The sequence below is a fragment of the Aquarana catesbeiana genome, linkage group LG08 (assembly GCF_042186555.1).
Source record: "Aquarana catesbeiana isolate 2022-GZ linkage group LG08, ASM4218655v1, whole genome shotgun sequence".
Classification (NCBI taxonomy): Eukaryota; Metazoa; Chordata; class Amphibia; order Anura; family Ranidae; genus Aquarana; species Aquarana catesbeiana.
The window spans coordinates 73,161,029-73,175,497 of NC_133331.1; the positions used below are offsets into that span (position 1 = coordinate 73,161,029).

At 43.7% G+C, this 14,469-nt stretch overlaps 1 protein-coding gene across 1 annotated transcript in view; it reads left to right on the plus strand.

The window, feature by feature from the left end:
• The window catches only part of LOC141105840 (transient receptor potential cation channel subfamily V member 5-like), a 93,888-nt gene that overhangs the window by 44,293 nt on the left and 35,126 nt on the right, over positions 1-14,469 (plus strand). Inside the window, exons 5-7 of the mRNA XM_073595971.1 lie at positions 4,073-4,210; positions 11,031-11,129; positions 11,851-12,023. Coding sequence (XP_073452072.1) covers positions 4,073-4,210; positions 11,031-11,129; positions 11,851-12,023 — 410 coding nt within the window. The remainder of the gene's footprint in view (positions 1-4,072; positions 4,211-11,030; positions 11,130-11,850; positions 12,024-14,469) is intronic.

A 14,469-nucleotide genomic window follows, 5' to 3' on the forward strand; every position in this document is an offset into this window, starting at 1 on the left:
AGAAGGAGTTTTTCACTCCCTGTAAGCTTTTCATTCACCTGCTATCCAGTGGTTAGCTATAGAAGGCCAAGTGACTGCTATGAGGCCTGGGGAGTAGAAGGGGGCCCTATTAAGGGGGTTGTTGTGGTCATTTTTGCATTTGTGCATGTAAAAATAATAAAAAGACAGTACTGTATTGATAAGGATTGCAGAGGTGGCTATTGACATTAACCCTGAAGCCCTTGTAACATTTTGAACCAAAAGGAGCTGACACCAGACATACAGAAGGACCTTTTCAGGATCACCGTGGTTGCTTGTCACAGATCCCCTTTGAGGACTTTTCAGGATCATCATGGTTGCTAGTGACAGACTCCTCTTTGCAGGCTATATAGAGAATCTGTTTATTGTGATAATCATTATTAGTGCTACTACAACTCTTGTTTTTTTTTTTTTGTTTCTTTATTTCTTTTTACTAACTATTACACCACCTCTTTCAGCACTCGGCAATGGAAAGGGTGGGAAGGCTTAGAATTTATATTGAGACCCTAAGATCTGAGATCCTGAAAAAGACTGGGTAGCTACTAAGGACAGAGAGGTTAGTCAGCATATTAACCACTGCAGCCCCGGAAGAATTTACCCCCTTCCTGACCAGTGCGTTTTTTGCGATTCTGCACTGCATCGCTTTAACTGACAATTGCGCGGTCATGTGACGTGGCTCCCAAACAAAATTGACATCCTTTTTTTTCCCCACAAATAGAGCTTTCTTTTGGTGGTATTTGATCACCTCTGCGGTTTTTATTTTTTGCGCTATAAACAAAAAATAGCGACAATTTTGAAAAAAACTAATTATTTTTTACTTTTTGCTATAATAAATACACCCAAAAATATTTAAAAAAACATTTTTTTTCCTCAGTTTAGGCCGATACGTATTCTTCTACATATTTTTGGTTAAAAAAAAATCGCAATAAGCGTTTATTGATTGGTTTGCGCAAAAGTTATAGGATTTACAAAATAGGGGATAGTTTTATGGCATTTTTATTATTCATTTTTTTTTTACTAGTAATGGTGGTGATCAGTGATTTTTATCATGACTGCGACATTATGGCGGACACATCAGACATTTTTGACACATTTTTGGGACCATTGCCATTTATACATCAATCAGTGCTATACAAATGCACTGATTCCTGTGTAAATGACACTGGCTGTGAAGGGGTTAACCATTAGGAGAACAGAGATCAGTGACGCTGTACCTAGGCAGAACGGGGAGATGCTTGTTTACATTAGCATCTCCCCATTCGTCCTCTCCGTGAGGCGATCGTGGGTATCCTCGCGACGATCGAGTCCGCGGGACCCGCGACCCGACTCATGGAGCTCCCGGCCGGCGCGCCCGCAATGGCACAGCGGCACATACAAAGGGACGTATGGGTACGCCCATTTGCCCAGCCGCGCCATTCTGCCGACGTACATCGGCATGCGCTGGTCGGGAACCGGTTAATAAACGTTAATTCCCTGCATTGATGTCCAACTAATTTCTGAGTTCTGACAACTCTTCACAAACTCAGCACTGGTCCCTAGTAGTGTACTTGTGGGCCCAATTTGTGCTCATGTTGAAAGTGGGGTTCTATTTACTGTTTATCTTCTTGGGGTCCCCAGCCCTTTCCTACTTGTAGATATAAAGGTGTGGAGTTCAGGATAGTGGAGTGGAGTGTTAGTACAGTAAGGAGGCAAGTACTGATTTTAGGTAGTTTTTAGACCCCTGTATAAGTTCCAAGGCCTGCATTTTTAAAATGTAAACTACTTCATATAGGCCTTCTCCCTCATGGATCTTTCACCTTAGTGGGGGTATGCCGAGAAGCTGCAGTACTCTGAAAGATAGAAAACATCGGAGTGGGTATTGTATCCAACCACCCATGTGTGATTGAAGTCCATAGTCCATTACTCCATTACCAATGAAGGAGGATTTTTGTGACCCCCAAATGCATTGGGTGTGGTTTTGCTGCCAAATGAACCAGTTAAAGATTTTGTACTCCTTTTAGTTGAACCCCTTCTTCTATAGGGTCACTGTTTTGTGGTGAGCTGCTGAACCCAAGCCATCGAGCTCGAGTAATGACTGTCCACCTGTTGTCCACCGTTCATAGATTTTTAATGTTCCCTGTATCCCTATTGAGGATGTTGCTCCTTAGCTCCTGTCCCAGTGACAACCTGTCACCCAAGGTGTCATCAACATAGAATTTTAAGGAGAAATCTCCATAACATAGACACAGACACTGATAAAAGTCTGATGGAAAAAATGCCTTTAGATGGCAGGATTTTTACATGCAAGATAGCTAAGGCAAATCTGCGATCATGGGAGAAATTAAAAGGTTGGTCCACCCAAAAGTGATTTTTATTTTGACAATTGGTGGGCTTAGTCAGAAACTGACTTCTTACATATTCTAAATACTCCAGCAGGGAGACCTCCCTGTCATTATTCCTCAATTAGATTCATGTCCACCTGGGAGTTTCAGGCGTTCCTGTCTACCTTTGTGAACTAATGAACTATGCCTGTTGCAAGAGTAAAGAACAGTTCCAAAAAGAAGCAGACCTCATCATTTCACTGGTTTATAGCTGGGTAAAATAAAGTGAGTATGGACACTGGTTTAGGCATGAGACTGGTAGTGGTTGGGAGAAGGAAAGGAGATAGTAATGGGTCTCCTCTCTGGATCATGCTCTGAGAATATCTGTGGCCTTATAGTGTTTGGGTCAGGTAGTCACCCTTTGACAGACCTGGCCTAGAACCACTGTAATGGGGCCTCCAATAACTTTGTTGTACACTATTTGTGTAGTCCCCTTTCTAAAGGTCTTCTGGCCATACACAGAGATCCAGAGCCCAGGGAAGGTTTTCAATTTCCCTGTCCTTGATTTAGGCTCCATTCACACCTAAGCATATTGATTTACTGGTGTTTTTCTGGCATTTTTTAAAGCTTTTTTTGCAGCTTTTTCAAGCTCTTTAAAGCGTTTTAGAAGTGCATTACAAGCGTTTTACAGCTTCAGGTGTTTTTGTTTAGCTGATAGAAAGCACTAGGGGGAGAAGAGGGAGAGGAAATTAAGGGTGGAGAGCTGCTATTTGAGCGTTTTACGAGCGTTTCACAAAGGATTTACGAGTGTATTACAATCGTTTTTCTGCTCAAGTCAGATGTTTCTAAGCTTGCAATCTGCCAAAAAGAAGCTCATGTACTTTTTTGAGCTTCGGGCGTTTTGCTTTAGGCAACAGAACGCTCATATGTGAACAGGGGCCATTGAAATAAATGGGAATTTGCTTGTTGGGTATTTTGGAGGTTCAGAGCTGAGTGTTTTACAAGCTGAAAAAAGCTTATGCCCCGTACACACGAGCGGAATTTCCGTCGGAAAAATCTTGGATGATTTTTCCAACGGAATTCCGCTCAAACTTGGCTTGCATGCACACGGTCACACAAAAGTTCTCTGAACTTTCGACCGTCAAGAACGCAGTGACATACAACACTATGATCAGCCGAGAAAATAAAGTTCAATGCTTCCGAGCATGCGTCGAATTGTTTCCAAGAATGCATAGGAATTTTGCGCGTCGGAATTGCTACAGATGATCGGAATTTCCAATCAGAACTTTTTCCGACTGAAAAATTGAGAACCTGCTCTCAATCTTTTGCTGGAGGGAATTTCGCCAGCAAAAGTCTGATGGAGCATACACACGATCGGAATATCCGACTGGAAGCCCTCATCAGACTTTTGCTGGCGGGATTTCCGATCGTGTGTATGGGGCTTCAGGTGTGAATGGGGCCTTAGACATACTTTAAAGACAGTATGAAGGTCTCCAAACATTATTTTGTTATGGGGCCCCATGAACTGTACTTAATGCTCTGTACCTAGTATATTTCTGGGACAGGAAGTGTGGGAAATTGGACAGCAAAAAGAAGCCACGTTTTTACCCATCCCTAGTCTCTCCAAACCTTATAAAAAAGGGTTGGCTGAAGTTCCCCTACAAGAAATCCTAAAAACACTCACTGAAAGGTCTGTAGAATATGATATTAGTCCTTTTGTGTTCACAGCTTTCCCCTTGCTTATGTCTTGGCAGATCAGACAGCGCTGCACATTTCTGTCATGCGTCAGAATCTGGCAGTTACGCAGGAGCTGATACGGAATGGTGCCAACGTGTCCATGCCACGGGCAGTTGGAACATACTTCCGACTCAAATCCAACTCCTTCTATTATGGTGAGTTAATGTTTGCATTCCTGTCTTCTGCACATATTCGCCAGCACACCACAGATCGTCAATTATGTCCAAATCTTTATTGAAGAATGATCACACTACAGAAGACATAGTGCAAAGTTTCAGAGCTGCGCAGGACCCCTTTGTCAGGCATGTGATGTCACATGCTTGACAAAGGGGTTCTGCGCAGCTCCAAAATATTGCACTCTGCGATGTGATCATTCTTCAATAAAGATTAGGATTTAATTAACAATCCGTGGTGTCCTGGCGAATATGCGTATTTGATCTGTGATGTTTCCAGTTAGAGCTGGTTTTTGCTACTCCTAAAGCCTTATCCAGGAAAGTGTGTGATGGGAATATTGATACTACTTTCCTGTCTTCTGCCCCAAATCGATACTTCACTTACGGATGGACAGCAGGCCTAAAAAGTATGTAAACCCTGTCACGGAACGTCCCACACTCCGCTTGAGTGCTTCCGTCATATACCACTTCCTCCCAGTCTGTATACAGATATCCCAACCTCTCTGAGCACAAACAAGGCGACACTTACTTGTTGCTACCAAGAACTGACTTTATTCAGAACCAGAATACAGTCTTATATACACAGGAGAAGATTACTCTAACAATACAAATGTAACCTAATTAACATGAGCTAATTATCTAATCCTTTATACAGCCTAGGTGACTGAGACATGACCTTTCGCCCAGACTTGTGGTCACCGAGCTTCACACAGTTAATTAACACAAATAACAATGGGTGAAAAGACTCTTAGAGCCACACTAGACTTATTTACAATAAACACATTATAGCAGAATTGATGACATTAGCATTTAACAGTACGAGTCCCAACGGTATAAATCAGTCACCATTCTAATATGGCATATAAAGGGTTCCCAGAGTCTGTGTGTTTTTGGGGGGACATGGAGCTGAATCCAAAGTAACACCAACCCCAGGGTCCCCAGGCATACAGCTCACAGAGAGCACCATTCCCCCAATTGCTAGGGCCCATAATCAAAAGGCAACAGGCCCGCACCCAGTCCTCTCCAACAGCCTCTGTCCCGGCCAGGTCCATCACATTTCTCCCCTTTCGGCAGGAGACTAACACAGGAGGGGACCCCAGACGGGTTGACTCCGAAGTTAGTCAGTAGTTCCAGTCCTCTAATGCCTGTACCCACACAGTACCCCAAATAAATTATTCCAAACAGAGTATTACTCACCCAGCCAACCTCTGCCTCTCTCAGAGAACATATCTGCCGCTGGGGAGAGGCCTGGACTGGCTCTTCTCCCTGGAATCCTTTCTGCCTCTGGAGAGAAGACAGGGTGTCTGGGCTCACTCTGTCATGCTGTTGGGGATCGGGGCCCACTGCCCAGCATCCCTGGGGTATACAGGTGGAGACTGAAGTCCCATCCACCTTCACAGGAAATCCATCCTCTGTTAGTTGAGGGCAGAGTCCAGCAGTCCTCGGCCCTGTTGCCAGCCCTTCTGCTGGAAACCCCACACCCTCTGTTCCGGCTAACTGTTGGAGAGGGAGGCCGACTGCCCCGCCTCCCTGGAACTCTGCAGTTGTTGCCGGTGCTGGGCAGAGGTTGGTAGCACTCTGCCCTGTTGCCAGCACTTCTGCTGGGGACTCCGCATCCTCCGCTCCGGCTAACCGTTGGGGCAAGAGGCTGGCTTCCTCCACTCCCAAACTGTGTAGCTGCCATTGGGGAGGTGAGCCGGCTGCTTCCTTTTCCATTCCCTCATCTGGCTGCTGGGACGACATGTCGATGGTACTGTCTCCCAGGTACACGGATCTTTGCTGGGGAGGAAAGCCCACTTCCTCCACCCTGGCCAACTGTTGGGGAGGGACAACACACACCTCCTCTCCCTTCTCCCCCTGTATCTGCTGCTGGGAAGTGATTGCCATCTTCTCAGCCTGAGCCTCCACAATTGCTGCAGGTGTGGGGCAGAGGTCTTGGACCCTCTGTCCGGTTGCCAGCACTTCTGCTGGGGGTTTACCAGGTGGTTCCTCCTCTACAGAAACGTCTATTAAATCCCCAGTCTCTGGAATTGGTAAAAGTGTGGGACAGAGGTCTTGGACCCTCTGTTCAGTTACCAGATCTTCAGCTGGAGAAGTTTGTTTTAACTCCATAGATGCTGCTGGCAGAAAATCACATGTCCCTGTCAGTGTTGTGGGAGAAAGGCCGACTACCTCTTCTCTCAGGAAGGCTGAAGCCACTGTTGGTGCTGGGCAGAACACAGTGAACTTTGGCCCTGATAGCAGCTCTTCTGCTGGAGGCTCATCAGGTTGTTCTTCCTCAGCAGAAAAGTCTATCAAATCCCATGTCTCTGCAACTGATGTCTGGGGATAAAGGTTCACCATCTCCTGTCCATGGAACCCAGAAGATGTTATCAGTGCTGGGCAGAGGTTAGCAGAGCTCTGCCCTGTTGTCAGCACTTCAGGTTTGGGGACGGCAATATCCGGATTTTCCACTGCCGATTCTCTGGCATGCTGCTGAACTTGTTCTAGCAGTTTCCTGTATGCCCTTTCCAGATGCTGTTTCTTCCTTAGCAAATGGTCCAGATCAGGTTTGAGCTCTGAGACCCCTGCAAGACCGAGCATAGATTCTCTATAGTCTCTCAGGTCCTCAAGGTCAGGTTCCCCTTCATCGCCAAACATAAAAAGATCTGTAAGGTTCTCCCACAGCAATCCAGGGCCGCCAAAGTCATATCCCTCCAGAGAGCATTCTGTTGTCTCCCCTAAATATCCCTCCTCTGCGTGCCATTGCAGAGCCCGATAACGATTGTCCAGCTCTATCTCCTGCTGGACCAACCTGTCCAACTCAGTCACCCATTGCTCCTGGGGCTGCTCTCCCAGGAATGCCATCCGCAATGCCCGTTGGTCACTGGCCCATTGCTCTTGGGTTTGAAAGCACTTGCCCTGTTTTATACCAGCGAGACGGAGGGCTGCAATCCAGAGCTCCACCCGAATTTGCTGCCTAAGCTCCAGGTATTCATCCTCAGACACAGTCCTGGTGTATGTTGAAAGGATGATCCGCAGCAGCCCCGGGAATTCTGATGCCAGGTCCATATCTCCGCTGGGGTGACTGAAGTCTGCTATGCTGATCTTGGATCCAGTTGGAGGTTTGGATGTCCCAGACTTCAGGAAGCTATCCCACTGCTGCCACCAATGTCACGGAACGTCCCACACTCCGCTTGAGTGCTTCCGTCATATACCACTTCCTCCCAGTCTGTATACAGATATCCCAACCTCTCTGAGCACAAACAAGGCGACACTTACTTGTTGCTACCAAGAACTGACTTTATTCAGAACCAGAATACAGTCTTATATACACAGGAGAAGATTACTCTAACAATACAAACGTAACCTAATTAACATGAGCTAATTATCTAATCCTTTATACAGCCTAGGTGACTGAGACATGACCTTTCGCCCAGACTTGTGGTCACCGAGCTTCACACAGTTAATTAACACAAATAACAATGGGTGAAAAGACTCTTAGAGCCACACTAGACTTATTTACAATAAACACATTATAGCAGAATTGATGACATTAGCATTTAACAGTAAGAGTCCCAACGGTATAAATCAGTCACCATTCTAATATGGCATATAAAGGGTTCCCAGAGTCTGTGTGTTTTTGGGGGGACGTGGAGCTGAATCCAAAGTAACACCAACCCCAGGGTCCCCAGGCATACAGCTCACAGAGAGCACCATTTCCCCAAATGCTAGGGCCCATAATCAAAAGGCAACAGGCCCGCACCCAGTCCTCTTCAACAGCCTCTGTCCCGGCCAGGTCCATCACAAACCCTAACAATGAACTTACACAAATTGCCAAAATGTAAAATACCAGTTTCAGTAGACCAACTCTGTAATTCTCCCATGACCACAAATTCTCCCTTTCATGTCAACCAAGTCCTATGATGAGGGAGTGGGATGTTGGTAGTCTATATAGGCGGCCTGCACAATTCAAAATTTAGCCTATACATGGGGCATGCACAAGTCAAGGTTTGGCCTATGCTGTGGGACCTGCATAACTAAAGCTTTAGCCTATACATGGAGCCTGCCCAAGCTAAGGTGTAGCCAATACGTGGGGCTTGCTTAAGCTAAGGTTTAGCCTATACACGGGGCCTGTACAAGTCAAAGTTTATGTGATACTGTACATGGAGCTGGCACACGTTAAGGTTTAGCCAAGCACTTCCTAACGCTAAGCCATGCACCTGTCATTTAACTGTCAAATGGTAGATTCTCTACTGCCCACCAAAGCTTTGACATTTCAGGGTAGAATAGCAGGGCTGAAATTTGGTGCCAGTGCGGGATTGGATTAATACAGTTGTGTATTCACTTATAAAATAGACGTAAACCATTCTTCTCCTTTTGTTGCATCTCAGTGATGCAGCCATTTCCTGCCTACATGCACTCCAACAATGGCTTCATGGCATTTCTCACACAAGTTTTCCTGATGGTGAGCCATGCCTGTGTAATGTGTGTTGACACTGCCAGGTTTGGTTTCCATTGGAAGTGTGACAGATGACTATAAAAGAAGAAAATTGGAAGGCTAGAACAGAGCATTGTCAGCCTATAACAGGAAGCACCTGATTAACTTGTTAATTGAATGAAATCAGTAGATTTAAAGTAGAACTATAGGCAAAACTTTTTTTTTCATTTTGGATAAAGGAAGGGAGGGTTATAACCCCTGTCGGATCTTCTTTCGGCATCTGCGTCCCATTGCGGAGATTTCCATTCACTTCCTGTCCCATAGCCAAACAGAAAGTGAGAGGAAATCCCTGCAAATTAGGTGAATTCCTCTGGGACCCCCAGTTCACCAGAACTAGTGTCCCCATTGGAGGATTTCCACCCCTATTACTTTTCTGGGGACAACCTAAATTTGGGATTTTCTTTTACTTTCACTTTCAATGATAATGGTAAACAGGACAAATATGTAGAGAGGGTGAATCTCCCTAAAGGGGGCACAGACTGCAGTGAAAAACTTCTAATCTCTCTCCTCTCTATCCAAAACTAAAAAAAAAAGATTTTTCCTTAAGTTATACTTTAATATAAATATATTATAATTCAGAAGATTTAACATAAAATTATAATATACAATATCTCACAAAATTGAGTACACCCCTCACATTTTTGTAAATATTTTATTATATCTTTTCATGTGACAACACTGAAGAAATTACACTTTGCTGCAATGTAAAGTAGTGAGTGTACAGCTTGTATAACAGTGTAAATTTGCTGTACCCTCAAAATAACTTTGAGTACACCCCTAAGTAAAAATGTCCAAATTAGCCATTTTCCCTCCCCGGTGTCATGTGACTCATTAGTGTTACAAGGTCTTAGGTGTGAATAGGGAGCAGGTGTGTTAAATTTGGTGTTATTGCTCTCACGCTCTCATATTGGTCACTGAAAGTTCAACATGGCACCTCAGGGCAAAGAACTCTCTCAGGATATGAAAAAAAGAATTCGGCTATATTCGAATTAGGCTATAAGAAGATTGCCAAGACCTTGAAACTGAGCTGCAGCACAGTGACCAAGACCATACAGTGGTTTAACAGGACAGGTTCCACTCAGAACAGGCCTTGCCATGGTTGACCAAAGAAGTTGAGTACACGTGCTCAGCGTCATTTCCAGAGGTTGTCCTTGGGAAATAGACGTATGAGTGCTGCCAGCATTGCTGCAGAGGTTAAAGGGGTGGGGGGTCAGTCTGTCAGTGCTCAGACCATATGCCGCACACTGCATCAAATTGGCCTGCATGGCTGTAATCTCAGAAGGAAGCCTCTTCTAAAGGTGATGCACAAGAAAGCCGCAAACAGTTTGCTGATGACAAGTAGACTAAGTAGTCTAAGGACATGGATTACTGGAACCATGTCCTGTGGTCTGATGAGACCAAGATAAACGTATTTGGTTCAGATGGTGTCAAGCGTGTCTGGCAGCAACCAGATGAGGAGTACAAAGACAAGTGTGTCTTGCCTACAGTCAAGCATGGTGGTGGGAGTGTCATGGTCTGGGACTGCATGAGTGCTGCTGGCACTGAGGAGCTACAGTTCATTGAGGGAACCATGAATACCAACATGTACTGTGACATACTGAAACAGAGCATGGTCCCCTTCCTTCAGAGACTGGGCTGCATGGGAATATTCCAACATGATATTGACCCCAAACAGCCTCCAAGACGACAACTGCCTTGCTAAAAAAACTGAGGGTAAAGGTGATGGACTGTCCAAGCATGTCTCCAGACCTAAACCCTATTGAGCATCCATGGGGCATCCTCAAATGGCAGGTAGAGGAGCGCAAGGGCTCTAACATCCACCAGCACCGTGATGTCATCATGGAGGAGTGGAAGAGGACTCCAGTGGCAACCTGTGAAGCTCTGGTGAACTCCATGCCCAAGATGGTTAAGGCGGTGCTGGAAAATAATGGTGGCCACACAAAATATTGACACTTTGGGCCCAATTTGGACATTTTCACTTAGGGGTGTACTCACTTTTGTTGCCAGTGGTTTAGACAATAATGGCTGTGTGTTGAGTTATTTTGAGGGGACAGCAAATTTACACTGTTATACAAGCTGTATACTCACTACATTACATTGTAGCAAAGTATCATTTTTTCAGTGTTGTCACATGAAAAGATATAATAAAATATTTACAAAAATGTGAGGGTTGTACTCAATTTTGTGAGATACTGTATTATAGATAATATTAAAAATTAATTTTTAAAGCTTATGTATGTGGTTGGGATTACATCTACTTTAATAAACCCAGTAATATTATAAAGAATCGGAAGTAAAGAGTTCTTCATTTTTATGTGACAGGAGAACACATTCTTGCCTTTGCTGCCTGTGTGGGGAATGCAGAGCTGGTCCGATTATTACTGCAACATGGAGCCGATGCAGAGGCCAAGGATTCCCACGGTGAGGTTTATTACTCTGTTGTACAAACTGATTCTGTCATTACTTATACATCATTCTGTTCTCAGTTCTTTAAGCACTTGAGTCTCATGTGGTCTTTAAAATGGCACTAGGAATCAGAGCTGGAATCAGCACCCCAGCTGAACCAGCAGCATTCTCAGGAGCTGTAACGGCCAGCCCCTGAGATTCTGACCTTGCTACAATGCGCTCCACAATTTAAGACTTGGGCAGAGCTGTTACAGCTCTATCCAGGGTCTCCTTGCAGCAGCAGATCACTGCTATAGTGATCTATTGCTGGGTTAACTGTAGCTACATAGGGTGGGCTAGATTAGGTCTCTATTGACCAGACCGCCCATGAAGATAGAAAAGTGTAAAAAATGGGTTATGGTCCTAAATATATATATCTAGATATAGATATAGATATAGATATATCTATAGATATATATATATATATATATATATATCTATAGATATATCTATATATATAGATATATCTATAGATATATATATAGATATATATATAGATATATATCTAGATATATACTGTATATATCTAGATATATATCTATATCTATATATATATATAGATATATATCTATATATATATATATCTATATATATATAGATATATATCTATATATATATAGATATATATATATATCTCAAAATTTGTACATCTTATTATCTGATTTTAGTTCTCTGATTTTCCTCTCTCCTCCTGCAGGGAACACTGTCCTCCATATTTTGGCCTTACAGCCCAACAAAATGTCAGCCTGTCAGATGTATGACCTCATCCTGGGCCATCACAAGGAGAAGTTTGGGCCCGGTTTAGAGGAGATCACCAACAATGATGGGCTTACTCCGCTGAAGATGGCGGCAGTAGAAGGTAACACCGTGGTATGTATACGGAAGGATTTATCCTCCATAGTAGAGACATTCATTGTTATTGTATTAAGGGGGTCATAATGGCAATGGGTCAAAATGGCCAAGGGGATCCATGATCATTGGCCTGCAGCAAGATATAACTCTGATGGGAGGGGAATGTAGAGCTGGGAAGAGGTATGGAGAACCTCCGTTATTAGACAAACTGAGACCGAGAGCATATTCAGTGGTGGCCTCTTTATACTTGACTTCATTGGACATGGATAAAACCATTTGAAGTTGGAAGAAAAGAGGTTACTGTCTCTCTGTGAAAAGAGTTTTTACTAGTAAAATTTTAAATAAAAAAAGTTAGTTATACAATTTTGGTATTTTAAGGATTTATCCAATTGTCATTGTTTAAAAGGAAGGACCTATTTTGACCTCTGTTAAATCTGACCTCCAGCCATTCCTTTTTTTCCTGACTGGAAGACGTTCAACACCATCTATCTCTTTGGTACCCAACCTAGCTGTTCCTGGCCCATCCCCTTCATTCATTAACTTTTAATTCTTTCAATAATGGAGGTCCAGTATCACATATGGGCATTGCCTAGGGCAGTCTGCATGCAAATACAGCTGTGAATGCCCACTCCCTTAGACTGACAGCCACCCTTCATAGCATTTTGATATTTGCGTAACCCCTTCTACTGCTTGCATCAGGGATGGGGCTCTTGACACTAGTAGTGTGGCAGGGTGGTGTGATATTTTCAGAAAGCATCCTGCCAGCCCCTCCCACCAGCCATGATCTGCCTACCAGTGCCAGGAAAAGGTCATCCAGCGCCCAGGGCAAAGATGCTAAACTGCACCCTGCCCTTAGGGTTAGGGTCAGGGTCAGGGTGGCCCCATCCCTGTAATAAACAGTTGCGTCCAGGGAAACCAACCTGGCCCTGCTGCCTACATTGCATTGGGAAGCACAGAGACCCAGTGATAATATCTCTGGGTTTATAATAAGGTATGCAATGAAAGTGGAAAGGGTTTATTTTATTTTTTCCAGAATGATACTTACCTAGGTGGATGCAGCATTGGTGATGACACGGATCCTGGACCGACTTCTGTGACGTCAGCAGAGAGCGGACTTCAGCCCACTGTCTGCTGAAAACGGGTCACAGGAGTGCAAAACTGATTGCACTCCTGTGATCCACAGGAGAATTCCAGCCACACGAGGTTTGGCTATACTTCTCCTTTAAGCTGGCCATGCACTTGTTTAGTTTTGTTTCATCAAAGTTAAAATTTACAAATCATTCCATGGGGTCAAGTCAGCATTCATGTTCAACTGTAGTGGCGAGAAAATTTGAAGGAGTGGAACAAAAAAGTAATCCAAATTCCTAGTAGTGAATGGGTTTTTCTTTGGGAAATTACATTTGCTAAAAGCAAATCAAATTTTGAATCTTTTTTAAAATACATTGGTCAAGTCAATGAATGTATTAATAAGAATTTTTGTACAAGCGTTCGTATGAAAATCGATGTCGATAAAATAAAAAAAGTTAATCTAAACAAGAAAAAGTAAATCTAAAGAGTATATTTCATACAGTTTATTTCTATCTTCCTCTAGATCAGGAGTCTCCAAATTTTATAAACAAAGAGCCAGTTTACTATATTTCAGACAATAGGGGGCCTGACTGTGGCTAGTGGAAGTAGAAAATGTCGACGTCAAAGCTATTTTGAAGACGATAGCATGGAGCACTGACCTTCCAGTTCTTTAACGCACATTACATGTTATTCTTCAACTTGAGGGCATGAAGGGAAACTGCTGTATACATTTTTCAGCCTAGCACTTCCATGGTACAGGCACAGTCTAAAGTAGATTTCCACTAAGCAGCGGGCTCCCTGCTGCTAGATGGGTAGACCATACAGTCACCAATCCACCCCTCTGACAAAACCTTCATTACCAGCCATCACCACTTCCTCTCTGGAATTGGCTGCTTCTCCTTTTTACCTCTCACTCTCCATCACCAGAAGGTTAACATGAATGTTACAGTTTGTTGCCCTTTCTTATACACTGTAGGATTTTACTCACCATACATTCCCAATAATCCCAACCAATTCACTTAATAAGCAATCCCATCTAAGCATGGTGATACTTCTTTAACTTCTAGCAAAACTCCTCAATGCATTGTCTTTAGGGCTGTGCTGTGGTGTCTCATACCTTTCAGCTTCTGTAAGTTTCCATGTACTCGTGGTTTGCTCACTCTAGTCCCGATTTAAGGTCCTGCCTATGATTGCCACCTCATCCCTTTAAAACTGAACACATATTGATTACACAGGTTCTGAGGCTGATTAAAGTGGTAATTATACATACTTGGTGCCTTATCTGCATTAAATTAGCCTCAGAACCTGTGTAATTCATATGTGTTCAGGTTTAAAGGGATGAGGTGGCAACCCTAGTCTCGCCAAAGGGTGACCCACTTCAGTTCAACACTACATA